Raw genomic sequence first — 17919 nt, 5'->3', positions numbered from 1 at the left:
GGTGTCAATTATAGGTCTCTCTCATCTTTTTAAGTGGGAGAATTTGTACAATTGGTGGGAGAATTTGTACAATTGGTGGCTTACTAAATACTTTGTTTCTCCACTGTACCTGATCTGATGTTCTGGTATTCTGCGAGGCCCTAGTTCGATCTACCTGATGATCCTGATGGTCGTTAGATTTTTGCCGTTGGTGAACCTGGAAATATGGAGGACTCAGGCACTTTTCTGGGAAATTAGTATAACTGGATCCATCTAAGAGAAATTAAAGTTACACATTATTGTTAATGTGTGACGTTCATATGCATTCTTGTGTCTATATGAGTGCCCAAATGTTGGCCTTAGGCCTCATTCAGATTTCTATGTTGCACGTACGTGGAAAAAACAAAACATGTAACTATTATAATTTATGGTGCTATTCACATGTCCGTGTTTTTACAAGGACCATGTGTCTATGCAAAATACACAGAGACTTGTCCTTTTCTTCCCGTTATCGTGGATGACAAAGGTCAATATAAATCTATAAGTCCATGAAAATCACGTTAAGCACAGAGACCCATAATTATTTTTCCTCAGAAAGTCATGGAAGGCTTTATGTTTTGTTTCGCAACAAACTGTAGAACTTATTGTTACCATTTTGGGATTTCTATGTCACTTTTTTTGTGACGTAGGATGAACAAAATTGTTAATTCTGGTGTATTTTCTATTAAAAAATTTTGTGGCATGCAATGTGCAGGATAAATAATAACATAGTGTTATAATGAATGTTGTTACAGATGTAGTAATACCATATTTGTGACTTTTAAGCTGCAGTTATATTTTTTTACTGATTAAACCTATTTTTATTTGGAAAACTGGGATTTTGAGGAGGATAGCTTTACTTTTTTTTTTTTTTAACATGTTAAAAAAAAATTTCCCATTTTTATTTTAAAATATTTCTTAGTTCCCCAAGGGGGCTTGAACATGCAATCTTATGATCACACTATTAATACACAACACTACTTTAGTGGTGTATTACACAATCCTGCTGGTGCTTGACAGACACGTAACCTGCAACTGATTGCACAGTACCGTGTGATCAGCATGATGGACATAGCGGTGACTGATATATACATCACATGGCGTTAAGGGGCTAATATTCAAGGCCAGCTTAAACCTTTATATCTAGGAAATCATCGAATCAGCGCTATTGTTTACAATAAAGGAAAATCTCCTCTTTCCTGATGAACTAAGGTGTTGGTGCTTCTCCATCATGACGTCCTTGTACTGATCCTTGTGTCCTTCTAAATACTCCCACTCCTCTACAGAGAAATAGACCGTGACATCCTGACACCTTACAGGAACCTGAGACAGAGAACGATAACATCATTATCCATGCACTACCCTTGGTGCTACTGTGTAATGACCCAACATTCCCAGTGACGCTCACCTCTCCACTCAGCAGTCCCATAATCTTGTTAGCAAGTTCTAGAATCTTCTGCCATTCACTTTTTTCTTGTGTCTGACTTTTCCTCAATCCCTCTGAACCTTGTGATTCCCAAATAGGTGTCAACATTTTACTGGACTTCTTCACTGGTCCATATTGCTGGAAATCAAAAAGAAAATAAACCATAACGAGTCACCAACTCCTGTGAGAATGCAATTCAAAATTCTAACACTCTTAGAGTGCAAGTGTTTTCATTTTGCCCGGGTCTTTCAGAATCCACTGTATGCTGCAATTTTACCACAAAGTATTTTCCATACCTAATGCTCAGCGTTCCTGAACTTCCCTCCAGAGTGCGTGGAGAATAACTGTCCCTCATACAAAGCACAGAAAAGAGGAGACCCTTTCAATCAAACCAGGACCAATGCAGGACCAGCGTGGAGAAAATTATGCAGTCGTTCATTATGAGGAGTATTGATACTACTGTAGAACTACCAGCTGCGCCTTTGTGCCTCACCACTCCACAGTCAACTATTGGATGTAACTGACACCTAATCTTTTATTCAAGGGGTTGTCCATCCTTAGGCTACAGGTATACAGTAACTATGTGAGTGCAGACTTGTGAATCCTCATACGCCATGCTGTGAGGGTTCTCTGCTGCTGGGAGCCGTAGGCACGCGACCACAAGTATGTGATCTGCATACATGCGGTCACATGACCACTAAACGTGTGTGACCTCACTCAGTGCAACTATATGGAGCGAAGCCAGACACGTCTAGTCGGAATGTGGCCAAAAGTATGCAAATCACATTTTCACAGTCACATGACCACCAACTCCCAGCACCGGCGAATCCTCTCAGCGGGCAATGCAGGCGATGTGAGGATTCACAAGTCTGCACTCCCGTAGAATGACTGCAGACTTTTAGCCTAAGGACGGACAACCCCCTTTAACCTGAAAATCTGTTTTAAATGTTGATGGAACTAACCAGTGAATTCAGATTGAATGATCAGGGCTTGGGGAGAGAGGACAGGAGTCTGATAAAAGAATAAATAGGTACGGTAACTTGTGTAACAATACCTTATACTTGTATTACTGAAGAAAAAAACCCAATGATTACTGTTATAGAGGACCTGTGACTGGATTTTGTCATCTAAACTGGAGTACCTTCTCCCATTCGTGCTGTTCTACTGATTCTGGAACAGTTTTTCTTTTCCCCTCTGTTCCAAGCTATACGCCCAGGAAATAACAATGGAAATATTCCCGTTAACCAACTGGGTGTTTACCACAGAACTTCTCTGTGGGCGTTTGCCTTTTCTTCCCTGGTCAATCAAAAAATGTCTGTGCCCACAGAGAAAGTCTGTAATATAAGCCCAGTTGGATGAAGGGAAACGTGCACTTTATTACAGGGTATCAGGGTTCAGGAGGAAAAAACCCGAAAAGTGGACCCTCTGGCTTCAGAGCCCCCGAGGACGAGCGGACCAGATGGATCCACCCCCTATACAGGGAGTGTTTGGAACAGCCCAAAGGAAGATGAAAACCACAACTGCCAGAGCCAAAGGGGCGACTAAGGGCTAAACAAGGAAGAGAAGAAGACGGAGTATGGACGAAGACACAGGGGTGGCAAGAATGGCAGAGACACTGGGCTGGCAGGGACGGCAGAGACACTGGGTGGGTAGGGACGGCAGAGACACTGGTTTTGTGGAAAGGCAGAGACACAGGGCTGGCAGAAACGGCAGAGACACAGGGCTGAGAAACAGAAAAAGACAAGGCTGTCACTAAGCGGAGTAAATAGAAAGAGGGAGCCTAGGTACCAGGGAAGGCACCAGCAAGATTGCTAGCGTGAGCACAATAGATACTTAGGCGCCTTACCTGAGTAGACGAAAGATAGAAATACCCGATGGGCGCCGACATGTTGGGGAGGAGCCACTGGGTCAAAACCTCCCAGAAACCCTAGCGGCGGGAGGGGCCACAGAAGCTTCACGAGCCTGAGAACTCAGGTGATAGACAGCGAGGGACACCGTCGGGAGCGCACCGGCCGGACAGGTAAGTATCCGACGACGTGACAGACGTGACACAGGGGGGGGCATAACTTTAGAAGGAAAAGAAAAACTGTTCCAGAATCAGTGAAGCAATAATAATTGGAAGACGGCTTGCACTGTATATTAACAATAGTTGTGCCAATACTGTTTTGTTTGTTTTTTTCCATAAAAAAAAAATCGTAGTTACTTACCGATAACGGTATTTCTCTGATCCCATGATGGCACCACGGACAGAGGGGTCCGCCCCCAGGGACAGGAAACCTACAGGTGAAAAAGGGCGTACCTCTCTCCCACATCAGTTGGTTTACAGAGCCTTATACAGAACTTCAGCTGCAACTCAATATTTGCACAAATTAAACTTAACCAATTTAACTTAACAGAGGCACCATGACTAAAGCTAACGACTAATACATTATAATGTGCACAACTGTGTGTGAAAAGGGAGGGAATATACGGGTGCCATCATGGGATCAGAGAAAAACTGTTATCGGTAAACTGTTTTCTCTTTCCCCCATGATGGCACCACGGAGAGATTTGCATAGATTGTAACTCTTAGGGAGGGACCACTGCCTCTAGAACCCTTCGCCCAAAGGTGAGATCAGAGGAGGTCAAGTCTAAACGGTAATCTTTGAAAAATGTAGACTGGGAAGACCAAGTGGCAGCTCTACATATCTGTTGTATTGAAGTGCCAGCTCTCTCCGCCCAGGATGATGCCACTGCTCTGGTTGAATGGGCTTTTATATTCTCCGGGATGGTTGTCCCACAGGATGAGTAGGATAGGGCGACGGCATCTCTTATCCATCTCGCTAACGTGGCTTTCGATGCTTTCTGTCCCTTCCGTGGACCCTGGAAGCAGACAAACAGAGCCCTATCCTTCCTGCACTCCCTAGTGGCTGATAGATATTGGACCAGACACCTTTTTACGTCTAGGGTATGCAATGTTTTTCCCGCCTCATTTTTGGGGCTGGGACAAAAGGAGGGCAAAGAGATCTCTTGAGTTCTATGAAATTGTGACGCGATTTTAGGGAGGTAAGCCGGGTCAGTTTTAAGAATGACTCTGTCTTCGAGTATCTGAGTAAAGGGTGGGCATGCAGATAACGCTTGTATATCGCTAACACGGCGGGCCGAGTTAGGGCCACCAGGAGCCTGGTTTTTAGAGATAAGATTTTTAAAGGAGCGTCTGCCAGGGGCTCAAAGGGAGGTTTGGTTAGAGCATTTAGAACAAGGTTTAGATCCCATGGAGGAGTAGTATGGAGAGGAATAGGCCTGGACCTACTTGAGGCTCTAATGAATCTCATGATCCAGCGATTTCTGGCTAGATCATGGTTGTACAAAGCTCCCAAGGCTGCTACCTGAACCTTTAGGGTGCTTGTAGCTAGACCTTTTTCCAGTCCCTTCTGTAGGAACTCAAGGATTTTCTCTATTGGGGTTTCCCCGGATGGGTCTGCGCCAGATACTGACATAAATTTTTTCCACACTTTCCCATATATTTTGATGGTTACGAGTTTCCTACTCTGTAATATAGTGGATACTAAATTGGGGGAGAAGCCTTTATCACTTAGTAGCTTCCTTTCAAAAGCCAAGCTGTCATGTGTAGATTCTTTACATTGGGGTGAAACACCGGTCCCTGGGATAAAAGTTTCGGAGTGTCTGGTAGAACCCAAGGGTTTGATATGGATATTTTTCTTAGCCAAGAAAACCATATTCTGCGGGGCCAGAATGGAGCTATTACTATCACTGTTGCTCCGTCCTCCCGAATTTTCCTCAGCACTAAAGGAATGAGGGATATCGGAGGGAATGCGTAGGCGAGACGATAGTTCCAGGGAATTGTAAAGGCGTCTAGAGCTACTGGGCCCCCCGGGGATCGATTGAGCAGAATGTTTTTACTTTCTGGTTTTGACTGTTCGCAAACAGGTCTATTTCTGGCTGCCCCCAAAGTTTTACGATCTGGTTGAATATCGATTGTTTTAGCTCCCACTCCCCCTGTTTTAAAAGCATGTCCTGCTCAAGAAATCTGCAGTTTGGTTTTCTGAGCCTTTTATGTGGAGAGCTGTCAAGGACTTCAGATTGTGTTCTGCTATGTGGAAGATGGATTGGGTTACCTCCATTAATGCTCAAGACCTGGTGCCCCCTTGGTGGTTTAGGTATGCAACCACTACCTGGTTGTCCGAAAAGATTTTTACGTGATGGGAGTAAATGAGTTTTAGAAAGTGCGTTAGGGCCAATTTTACCGCTAACAGTTCTTTCATGTTTGAAGAGACTAGCTCTTGATTTTTGCTCCAATTCCCCTGTGCCACTTGATTGTCTACGTGTGCTCCCCACCCCCAGGGGCTTGCATCCGTCGTTAGGATTTTTTCCGTCGGTAGTGCCCAAGGAACCCCCTTGGTTAAATTCACTGGGTCTGCCCACCATACTAGAGAGTGTATCATGCTTGACGAGATACTTAATTGCCCGTCTAAATTTCCGCGCAGAGATATGCTTGAATCTAAAGTTTCCCATTGCAGGTCCCGGGTATGACATTGTGCCCACTGCACGGCCGGGATACAGGCTGTTATGGATCCCAGCAAGGACATCACTTTTCTTAGAGTAGTGACTGGAAACATCTGTAACACTGCCTGTGTCATTTTTTGGATCTTCTCCTGAGGAAGATATACATTTCTGCATGATCAAGTCTAGGACTATCCCTAAGTACTCCTGTACCTGGGTTGGCACTATTCTGGATTTGGGTATGTTTAGTAGCCAACCTAGACTCGACAGTGAAGCCATGACCAAATCCAACTGTTGTTTGCAATGTTGAGATGAGGTCCCTACCACCAGGAGATTGTCCAGATAGGGAACTATTAGGACATTCTGTTCCCGTATGTGGGCCATTACTTCTGACATTATTTTCGTGAACACCCGTGGTGCGATGGCTAACCCGAAGGGTAGAGCCCTGAATTGGTAGTGTTTCACTTCCCCCTGGATATTCACTGCCAGTCTGAGATATTTTTGATGGTCCCTGTTAATAGGCACATGGTAATATGCATCTCGTAAATCTAGAACAGTCATGAAACACAAGGGAAAGAGCATTTTTACGCAAGATTTTATTGTCTATATTTTGAAATGTTGAATCTCGAGGAAACTGTTTAGTCTTTTGAGATTTATGATCGCCCTGTACGATCCGTCCGGTTTCCTGCGAAGGAAGAGGGGAGAGTAGAAGCCCATGCCTTTTTTCTGGTAGGGGACTTCTTGTAGCACTCCCTTCTGAATTAAGTTCAAAATTTCTTCCTGTAGAGCTGACTGTTCGTGTGATTGTCTCTGAGGTGTTACCATGAACATAAAGCCTCTGTTCTTATTCCTTTTGTCTTCCCATCCATCTTTGTTCCCTTTTGGGGGTCTCCTCCGCATGAACTTTCTGTTCCCAAAAGGGACGCCTGTAAGACTGATTGGGGAACCCGGGAAAAGATTTTTTCTTATCTCCGGCTTTGTCAAGGATATCGTCTAATGTCGGCCCAAATAAAAATTCGCCTTCACATGGTATTGAGCATAGTTTGGTTTTGGTTTGCAAATCCCCTGGCCAGCATTTTAGCCACAGGGCACGTCTCGCGGCGTTTGCGAAGGAGGCTGACCTAGCCGCTAATCTAGCCGAATCTACCGATGCGTCAGCCAAAAAGGCTGCCGCACCTTTCATCACAGACACTGACTTTTGAATTGTCTCTCTTGAGACTTTTTCCTTTAATTGGGAATCTAAGTGCTCGAGCCATACCATTAAGGTGCGGGCCGTACAAGTGGCCGCACTGGCCGGTTTTAGTCCACACCCTGCCGCTTCCCAGGAGCTTTTCAAGAAAGTCTCGGCTTTTTTGTCCATTGGGTCTTTTAAGGTACTCATGTCCTCGAAGGGCAGGGTGAATTTTTTAGAGGCCTTTGCTATGGCCACATCCAATTTTGGCACCTTACTCCAAGATGAGCAGGCTGGGTCATCGAAAGGGTATTTTCTCTTGGGAGTTAAGAGAACTTTTTTGTCCGGTTTCTTCCATTCTCTCTTGATTAGAGAGTGAATTTTTTCATTTATTGGGAATGCTCTTCTTTTCTTTTGTTCCAGACCACTGAACATTATATCCTGCGCCATTTTTTTAGGGCGTTCATCTACCAGACCCATTGTTGTCCTGACGGCTTTTACGAGAGCGTCTGTCTCTTCGATAGGGAAGCAACTGCGTCCCCCTTCTGAAGATAAGCAATGAAATAGGGCGCACTACCAAAATATAAACCTAATGGAAAAAATATATCCATAAATACGGGGTGCAAGCGAGTGAGAAAACGACTAAATTTCACCAGCAGAAAGAAAAGTATCACTCCAGTTATGCACACCACGTATAAAAAATGAAAACATAGAAGGGAGGTCTTAAGGGATATGATTTTCAACGGAACCTCAGACAGAGGTTCAAAGGGAGCTTTAGTTTATGCATTCAGTACTAAGTTTAGATCCAGGGAAGGAGTAGTATGAAGGGGAATACGCCTGGATCTACTTGAAGCCCTAATAAATCTTATTATCCAATGATTTTTAGCTAGGTCATAGTTGTACAAAGCTCCTAGAGCAGCCACCTGGACTTTCAAGGTGCTTGTAGACAACCCCTGTTCCAACCCTTTCTGTAAAAATTGTAAGATTTTGTTTATTGGGACTTCCCTGGTTAGGTCGGCACCAGATACTTTTTCCACACTCGCCAATATGCTTTAGTAGTTAGTGGTTTCCTACTTTGTAGTAGGGTGGATATCAAGTTTGAAGAGAAACCCCTACTGCTTAGGAGTTCCCTCTCAAATGCCAAGCTGTTATGTGTAAGTTTTTTTATGTGTGGATGATACACTGGGCCCTGGAACAAAAGATCTGGAGTGTCCGGCAAGACCCAAGGGTCTGAGATGGACATCACCTTCAGCGACGAGAACCATATTCTTCGTGGCCAGAAAGGTTCCATTACAATAACCCTTGCATTGTCCTCCCAAATTTTCCTCAATGCTAAGGGAATTAGAGCTACTGGTGGGAAAGCATAAGTGAGATGGTAATCCCAGGGTATTGTGAAGGCGTCTTAAGCTACTGGGCCCCCCCAGGGATCGATTGAGCAGAAAGTTTCTATTTTCAGATTCTGACTGTTCACGAATAGGTCTAATTCTGGTCGACCCCACACCTCTACAATCTGATTGAATACTGATTGATTTAGTTCCCACTCCCCTTGTCTTAGGCGTGTCCCGCTTAGGAAGTCCGCTGTTCGGTTCTCTGTGCCTTTTATGTAGAGAGCTGTCAATGACTCTAGACTGCCCTCTGCCAGATAAAGGATGGATTTTGTTACCTTCATTAAGGCCCGAGACCTGGTGCCCCCCTGGTGGTTTAGGTGTGCCACTACGACTTGGTTGTCCGAAAACACCCTTATGTGTTGGGATCGAAGAGAGTCCAGAAGTGGATGAGAGCCAATTTTACTGCTAGTAATTCTTTCATGCTTGAGGAGGCCAATTTTTGTTCCTGTGACCAAGGGCCCAGTGCTATTTGATTTTCTAGGCGTACCCCCCCCCCCCCAAGGGCTTGCGTACGTGGTTAGAGTTTTGGATGTTGGCCATACCCAGGGAACCCCCTGGTCAAATTGACGGATTCCGCCCACCATGCCAGGGAGTGTACTGATTTTGATGAGATGCTTAACTGCCGATCTAAATTCCCGCCTAGGGAAGCGCCTGCGTCTAATATTTCCCATTGAAGATCCCGGGTATGGCTTTGTGCCCACTGGACTGCCGGGATACAAGCTGTCATTAATCCCAGCAGGGACATTGCCTTTCTCAGGGTAGCGACAGGGGAGTCGCTCATGTGTGATACCATCTGTATTATATTTTGAATCTTCCCCGGTATGAGATAACATTTTTGTTCGTTCGAGTCTAGGATTATCCCCAAGTACTCATTTACCTGACTTGGTACGATTCTGTACTTGGGTAAGTTAAGCATCCATCCCAGACTCGTTAGAGACCTCATGATTATGTCCAACTGTTGTTTGCAGTGATGTGAGGAGATGCCTATTACTAAGAGAGTACATTTCAAAAACCTGACCTGCACATCCAAACATAGACTGAGTGTGAACAGGTGCTGAACCCAGAGTCGCCAACTCGTATATAGTTTTTGAAATGTATTCTTTGGCCTTCTGATCGTGCACTCCCCGCCTCCTAGCCACAGGTGTTTTAATTATAGTAGGTCCAATACCCCTCCACAGAAAGAGAGAATTTGAGTCCAAGAAGAGGTTTCACATGTACCCATTCAGATGGAGACGTTTATTCTCGGTGAGGTAGGTCAAGCGTAGGACCTCGTATAAGAGAGATGCCGTAAAGTGGCTACGAGGTACACATAAATATGGCCATTTTTATGCGCTAAAAGCTCTCATTTTTCATATTTCTAGTGCAGTAATGCAGTTCAAATTTCGTGTTTTCAAGTTTGCATGTTTTGGCGCTGCAGTGTGCTGCCCTTTTTACTTAACTATTACTAAGAGAGTGTCCAGATATGGAACTATTAGCACATTTCATTATCTTATGTGGGCCATAACTTCCATTATTTTGGTAAATACTCTTGGAGCAATGGCCAGGCCGAAGGGGAGCGCTCTGAATTGTAATGTTTTACCTCCCCCTGAATCGTTACAGCTACACTGAGAAATTTTTGGTGGTCCCTGTGAATGGGTACATGGCAGTACGCATCTCTTAAGTTTAATACAGTCATGAAGCACGATGGGAAAAGCATTTTTACACAGGATTTTATTGTTTCCATTTTGAAATGTTGAATGTTAAAATTTATGATTGTCCTGTATGTCCCGTCTGGTTTCTTCCGGAGAAAGAGAGGGGAGTAGAAACCTTTGCCTCTTTCCTAGTAGGGGACTTATTGTAACACGTCCTTCTCTATCAGTACTTCAAGGAGACATTTTGAACCTAACTGTTCTTCTGCTGTTTTTTGGGGGATTATTATGAAGGAATTGTTTGGAAGGACATGGAACTTCAATTTTAGGCCTTCTCTTATTATGTCCAGGATCCATGAACTGCAGGATATTTTTTCCCAGGCCGGAAAAAATAGGCCAATCTTCCTCTGACCCGGGGAACACCTTCATTGTTTCTTTTTTGTTATTAGGGGGTTTATTGGACAGTAATCCTTTGTTTTTATTTCTTATATCCTCCCATCCATCCTTATATCCTTTCGGGGGCTTTCGCCGCATAAATCTTCTGTTCCGAGAAGGCCGTCTATAGGACTGGCTGGGGAACCCAGGAAAAGATTTTTCTCTTGTCCCCTGCTTTGTCTAGGATGTCATCCAGAGTTGAACCAAACAGGAAGTCGCCTTCACACAGGATGGAGCATAATTTAGACTACGTTTGCAGATCCCCCGGCCAGCAATTGAGCCATAGGGTGCGCCTTGCAGCATTTGAGAAGGAGGCAGATCTGGCTGCCAACCTGGCCGAGTCAACCAACGCGTCCGCTAAAAACGCTGCTGCCCCTTTCATTACAGAAACTGATTTTTGAATGGTTTCTCTGGGTGCTCTCCCTTTCAATTGAGAATTTAAACGATCTAGCCATACCATTAAGGCTCGGGCAGTACACGTGGCTGCCATCGCTGGCTTCAATCCTCCCCCTGCCGCTTCCCAGGAACCGCTTTTTTATCCATGGGTTCTTTTAATGTCCCCATGTCTTCGAAGGGTAGGGCAAACTTTTTGGAGGCTTTTGCTATTGCTACGTCTAGTTTCGGCGCTTTCCACCATAGGGAACATGCCGGGTCATCAAAGGGATACTTCCTTTTAGGGGTCAGGAGAACCTTTTTGTCTGGTCTTTTCCATTCTCTTTTAATTAGGGAGTGGATTTTTTCATTTATTGGGAAAGCTCTCTGCTTTTTTTGCTCCGTGCCGTTTTGCCGGAGCTTCTGCTGAGCTGAGACCCTGAACGACCAATGCTGCTACGCTGCTGGGAAGAAATGTCTCCCTTGCGCTGCTGTCGCTGTGGGTGCTGGCATTGCTGGTGCCTCCTTGGAGCCTGCTGAGGGGACTGCACCTGGACATCCCGCTTCTCTGGCTGCTCATAGTCACTCATGATGACTGGGCACTTTTTTACCCCCATTCAGGGGTTTAAATATCTTTCCATAGGCGCTCCCCGCTCTCAGGTAATGCGGCGTCGCGCAATCACTGATTTTCTAGGGATGCACCGTGCCGCCGCCGGAAACATCCCTAGCGCATGCGCATTACTGATTACCCAGCAATGCCCTGCATCGCACACGTCATAGGGGGTCTCACACACGCGTGCACCGGCGTCTCAGCTTCACACCGAGCTCCAGGGATACCCAGCGGGGTGCGCTGCAGTCAGGGTCTGCGGCGTGCAAAAATGAGGTGACCGCCGTCACCCTTACGCCGTCTTGAAGTCGCTCCGGCGCGGGATCCTCCCCAAGTGACCGCTGTCACTCAACCGCCATGGAGGATATTTTTTTTTTCTCTTTTTTCCCGGGAGAGGCAGACTCTGTCCTTTCTTCACTGCCTCTCCCAACGCACCCCCAAGGTCCGCCGACCCCGGCGGTGGTGCTTCGGGGAAGAGGACACAACCGCCCCAGCCGAGGCAGGGAGCCCCGCTGTCTAAATCGCACTGGCTCGGCCCCCGGCATCCCACGATGATCTCAAGGTACGTGCTGTAGGTTCCCCATCAGGGACAGGAAACTAACTGAGAAGTACTGCCTTTTTCACCTGTATGTCTCCTGTCCCTGAGGGCTGATCCCTCTCTCTCCCTGGTGCCATCATGGGGGAAAGAGAAAATACAACTCAGCGTTTCCGAGTGGTATTTTCTGCACCATGGGCACTGCGGATTTGGTTTTCCATAGGATTACATGGTACTGTAAACCGCATGGAAAACAAATGTGAATCCGCAGCGGCCAATCCGCTGCGGATCCGCAGCCAAATCCGGAGTGTGTGCACATAGACTTAAGGGGATAAACAGACGGGAGTAGTAGGGGTACAACTCCTGGCACGGACAGCCAGGGATCGGCTATAATATAAGCTGATCTCCCGGTGACTATCACGCAGGCACAGCTCCTATGTGCACATAATCGCCATATCACACACATACTTCTACAGTCTGGAACTCCTACCCGACCATGATATAAGGGTACGTCAAAGGTCATGAATGGGATTGTCACTTTGGTATGTATAGAAATTCTTACCTCTCCAGTCAACAAGAATATAATCTCCAGAGTTAGATTTAAAATCAAGTCAGTATTATTTCTTGTTTCTTCAACCATCCTCAATGACTTGCTTTGATGACCTTCGCAATATTTAATCTTGACCCAGCAACCTGTCAAAAAAAACAAATGAATTACTTGTAGATGAGAGACTCAAAGGTAACCACAGTATCAAGGTGGAAAAGAACTCACCAAAGAACATTGTACTATTAGGCTGTTATCTATTGTAACTTACAGGTGTAATCATATACTCAGCATTAGATAAAACCTATTGGTCAATTGGATGGAGTTCCGACTCATTAACAGTAGTGAAAATGAGGTAGGGTACTCCTGGTAGTAGGTGCACAAGTACGATCCTATCCCGGAATACATTAGTAAGAAAACTTGGAACTCAAATACAGAAGGATTTTATTGCCACAAACAATCCATGGATATATTATTAATGTTTCGATCTCGGAACCAGAACTTTACCAGTAATATTTATTATGCTTTGCTTATATAGCACTATCATATTCCACAGCGCTTTACAATAATGCTGCCCCCATTGGGGCTCACAATCTAGATTCCGTATTAGTATGTCTTTGGAGTGTGGGATGAAACCAGAGATCCCGGCGGAAACCCACACAAACACGTAATACAGATTGCCAAAGAATTAAATGTAGACAAAAGAAGTCAGTGCTGTAGGAATGAGCGGTGCACGCTGCAATGGAGATGGTCTCATTAACTTTAGTCTTACATAAGACTATTCTAAATGCACACACTAAGTACACAGTTAACCCCTCCCAACATCCCCCATATAGGGATGAGAGGTGTTTTTATGGAACGGGCTCAGGATCCAAGCCAAAACCATACACTGCAGGTGCTGGCTGTGTTAGCTAGCTCTGACTGTTGCTGTTTAACCACTTAAAAGTCTTTGTTAATTTATTACAGTAGCAATTAAGTGCTAAAATCAATCAAGGTTACAGGTCCGTTCTGATGCCAATTGCACCCATGACTATATTGAAGGGCGGCCCCTCTACACTCCTGTACTCTATTCAGATGGGTCATTGCATCTTCGTATTACCATCATTTTACTACTACACTGCACGTTTAGTCCCCTAGGGCTGACTGAGCACAATGTCCTTTATTAATTGTTTTGCCCAGCCTCAGTCCTGCTGCATGCTCAATTAGTCTCTGCCTCCTGCTGTAATGCTGTCAAACTGAATAAGCAGAAATCAGCACGGAAGAGGATGCAGCAAGGGGATTTATTTTTCTCATCGCAGTCCCAGGCTGCGGCTGAGTGAAGTATGTTTGTTCATGATGACAGTCGAGATCCATCTTGAGCTGTGCTTCTTCAGTCTACAACCCACCCACACACTTGACTAGGACAGGCTGCAGTTTGAAATGTGTGACAAGGGCAATTCATATCACATTCACGGAGAACTCTTTTAAGATTTATATTATTCACTTATAGCGCTTCATAGACACAATCATCAGTGATTCCATTGGGGCTCACAATCTAGATTCCTTAGCAGTATGTCTTTGGAGTGTGGGAGGAAACCTGAGTACCAGGAGGAAACCCACACAAACACTTTGAGAACATACAAACTGATTGCAGATGTTGTCCTTGGTGGGATTTGAACCCAGGACTTCAGCGCTGCAAGGATGCAGTGCTAACCACTGTTCAGTTTTATTGCTTTGACATATCTGAATACTGCGTCACCTAATCTACAATAAGGAGAACCAAATCTGAAGGCTGCCATTACTCTTCACCTGATCCCTGGATAAGGATGTTCAGCACTGACATACATACTAAAGACCAGGGGACAGGACTGTAAACCACTCTTACAGATACCAAATGAGAGAACAAACAATCCCCAAACCCAAACCATTAAAAACACTCTCACTTATTTGTATCTCTAAATCCCCCCAGACACACACCTCATTATGCACATCTCACTATCAATATACACCCCCTAAATCTCCCTAGACACCCACCATATTACAAACCACAACTTCATACACTGTGAGAATACTACCCCTCCCTCACTGGGGGCATAACTATAATAGGTGCTGAGGTCCTGGAAACTAGGGGGCCCAAAAAGACCCTTTACCAGATAAGAATAATAATTTTATTTATATAGGGCCGACATATTCCGCAGCGCTTTACAAATTATAGAGGGGACTTGTACAGACAATAGACATTACAGCATAACAGAAATCACTGTTCAAAATAGATACCAAGAGGAATGAGGGCCCTGCTCGCAAGCTTACAAACTATGAGGAAAAGGGAGACACGAGAGGTGGATGGTAACAATTGCTTTAGTTATTCGGATCAGCCATAGTGTAAGGCTCGGGTGTTCATGTAAAGCTGCATGAACCAGTTAACTGCCTAAGTATGTAACAGTACAGACACAGAGGGCTATTAACTGCATAAAGTGAATGAGAACATGATGTGAGGAACCCAAATATGTTTTTTTTTTGTTTGTTTGAATGGGCCACACAGGGATAGTTAGGTTAATGCGTTGAGGCGGTAGGCCAATCTGAACAAATGAGTGTTTAGGGCACGCTTAAAACTGTGGGGATTAATCGTATTAACCTGGGTAGTGCATTCCAAAGAATCGGCGCAGCACGTGTAAAGTCTTGGAGACAGGAGTGCGAGGTTCTGATTATTGAGGATGCTAACCTGAGGTCATTAGCGGAGCGGAGGGCACGGGTAGGGTGGTAGACTGAGACCAGAGAGGAGATGTAGGGTGGTGCTGAGCCATGGAGTGCTTTGTGGATGAGGGTAGTAGTTTTGTACTGGATTCTGGAGTGGATGGGTAGCCAGTGTAATGACTGGCACAAGGTAGAGGCATCGGTGTAACGGTTGGTAAGGAATATGATCCTGGCTGCAGCATTCAGGACAGATTGGAGCGGGGAGAGTTTGGTAAGAAAAGACCATTACTATTAAAATCCTGTGATAGTTGGGGGCAGAGTAGGAGATTTTGCATTGGGGCCCACAAACTTCAAGTTAGGCCACTGCCCCTCGTCCATTTTTAACGGTTACTCACTTTTAGAGTAAATGACAGCAAAACAAGGGATGAAAGAAGAACGGGCCTGCTGCGTGACCAGGTGACCATAGAGATCAAAGGGCATCATAACTCCCGGAGAAAGGGCCGGTGTTAAAGATAGGCAGTCTAGGCGTTTGCCTAGGACCCCCACTCCACCAGGGGCTCACAGCCAGTGGTGTACTACCAATAGTGGCACACTATGAAAGCTGCTATTGTACCGCGAGTCAGAGGGGTCCGGTGCCAGCACCTCCCTCCCCACATTGCACATTCAATTGTATCAGCATCATAGATGCCGATACAGTTGAAAGCAATGGTGAAGGAAAGAGCGTCAGATGACACTTGCTCTCCTATCATTCCCCTCAGCCACTGACGCAGCGAGCGTGATAATGCCACTTCATTGCACGCCATGCTGTGCCAAGCAGTGGAGCTGCTGAGAAGCGCTGCAGAGAACAAATGCAGGGTATGAGGAGAGGTGACTACAGGACTGTGGGGCTGTGTTATTCTATATCAAGGACTACTATGGGGAGTGCATTATACTATATGGGACCTGTATTATACAGTATTGAGGTCTGGGGGAATGCGCTATACACTATGAAGGACTGTGGGGTGCATTATACTATGAGGATTGCATTACACTATATGGAGAACTATGAGGGGTGTATTTTACAATATGGAGGACTATGGGTTGCATTATACAATAGGGAAGATATTGGGAGTCTATTATACTACATGGATGACTACGCAGTGCATTATACTATGTGGACATTATGCTATATGGATATGTATGGGGTGCATTATGCTATATGGACAACTATGGGGTGCATTATGCTATATGGACGACTATGGGGTGCATTATGCTATATGGATGACTATAGGGTGCATTATACTATACGGAGGACTATGGGGTGCATTATGCTATACGGAGGACTATGGGGTGCATTATGCTATACGGACGACTATGGGGTGCATTATGCTATACGGAGGACTATGGGGTGCATTATACTATACAGAGGACTATGGGGTGCATTATGCTATACGGAGGACTATGGGGTGCATTATGCTATACGGACGACTATGGGGTGCATTATGCTATACGGAGGACTATGGGGTGCATTATGCTATACGGAGGACTATAGGGTGCATTATGCTATACGGAGGACTATGGGGTGCATTATAGTAAACAAGAAAAATGCTGCCTATTCATTGAGTGATTAGACTGTTTATACCGGAACAGAAATCCTTGTTCTCAGCAGCACATCACCGGTGTAAACTGTAGATCTACTGCTGATAACATGATATGTATGGTGATCTGTTAGTGATCTACTAGTGATCATTCTGTCCCCATCATTATTCCTCAGCTGGTGGAAAGAGGCCTGGAAACAAGCGTTGAAGGACTTCAGTATAGTCGATCACACTCACTTACCGGCCTGAACTCAGCGCTTGTAACTACAACCAGAATGTTTCTGTGTGATGGAACAACATGTCAGCATTCGGGGGCCCCACTTTGCCTAAAACCGGCCTTGCCAGGAGATAACACACTCTAGCATGTGCCACCTGTATGTGCTCTTTATGCACAGTAGTCACAGCAGTCCCCCTGACCCTGGAATCTGTATTCCACAGAGGACACTGCAGCGCACTGCTCCTGTATAAGCACACAACGCCACGCTGCACTAATCAGTCAGGACGCAGGGCTCCTGCACATGTACGTTACCCACTGCCGCCTCACCAGTGTCTCTGCCAGGCTCTGTACCGCCCCTCCTCACCTCTCTGACCTGGATGTTATGACACTTTACTTCCTCTCATTTCACCCTGGTATTTTGATTGCAGGCCGTAGCTATGCAACCCTGGCCGCGCCCCATGACTCTCATTGGTTAAGGTGGCGGCCATTTTCTTGTAGCCTGTCTAGCTGCACAATATATGGGCAAAGCTCACGATGCAGTGGTTAGTATCTTATTCCTCCAATCTGTTATCCAGTGTCTTCTTCTCTTCACAATTTCTTCCTCGTCAGTCTTAATGAGCATACACAATGCCGTGAGGAGCCCTGAGGTGAATTCACTTGAAAGCAGCTGCAAAACATTGAGAACTGGCACAGAAATGGGCCTTCATATATCATATGTGTTGTGGACAGGCTGTCTGATACACTGATATCACATTGCCAACACAAGGACATCATGCCCACGTCAGAATCTTTTCTCTTCAGGCGATTTCAAACAAGAAAGCTGGC

General features: G+C 45.3%; 1 protein-coding gene across 1 annotated transcript in view; it reads right to left on the bottom strand.

The window, feature by feature from the left end:
• Window positions 1–17493, bottom strand: part of LOC138666785 (zinc finger protein 84-like) — a 65985-nt gene extending 48492 nt beyond the window's left edge. The window contains exons 1-5 of the mRNA XM_069754959.1: window positions 17422–17493; window positions 12646–12776; window positions 1427–1582; window positions 1220–1341; window positions 110–254 (exon numbers count right to left, since the gene is read on the bottom strand). Of these exons, the coding sequence (XP_069611060.1) occupies window positions 110–254; window positions 1220–1341; window positions 1427–1582; window positions 12646–12723 (501 nt within the window). The 5' untranslated portion in view covers window positions 12724–12776; window positions 17422–17493. The remainder of the gene's footprint in view (window positions 1–109; window positions 255–1219; window positions 1342–1426; window positions 1583–12645; window positions 12777–17421) is intronic.
• Between the last annotated feature and the right edge of the window lie 426 nt (window positions 17494–17919).

The sequence above is a fragment of the Ranitomeya imitator genome, chromosome 2, assembly GCF_032444005.1.
Source record: "Ranitomeya imitator isolate aRanImi1 chromosome 2, aRanImi1.pri, whole genome shotgun sequence".
Classification (NCBI taxonomy): domain Eukaryota; kingdom Metazoa; phylum Chordata; class Amphibia; order Anura; family Dendrobatidae; genus Ranitomeya; species Ranitomeya imitator.
This window is presented reverse-complemented; position numbering and strand designations above follow the sequence as displayed.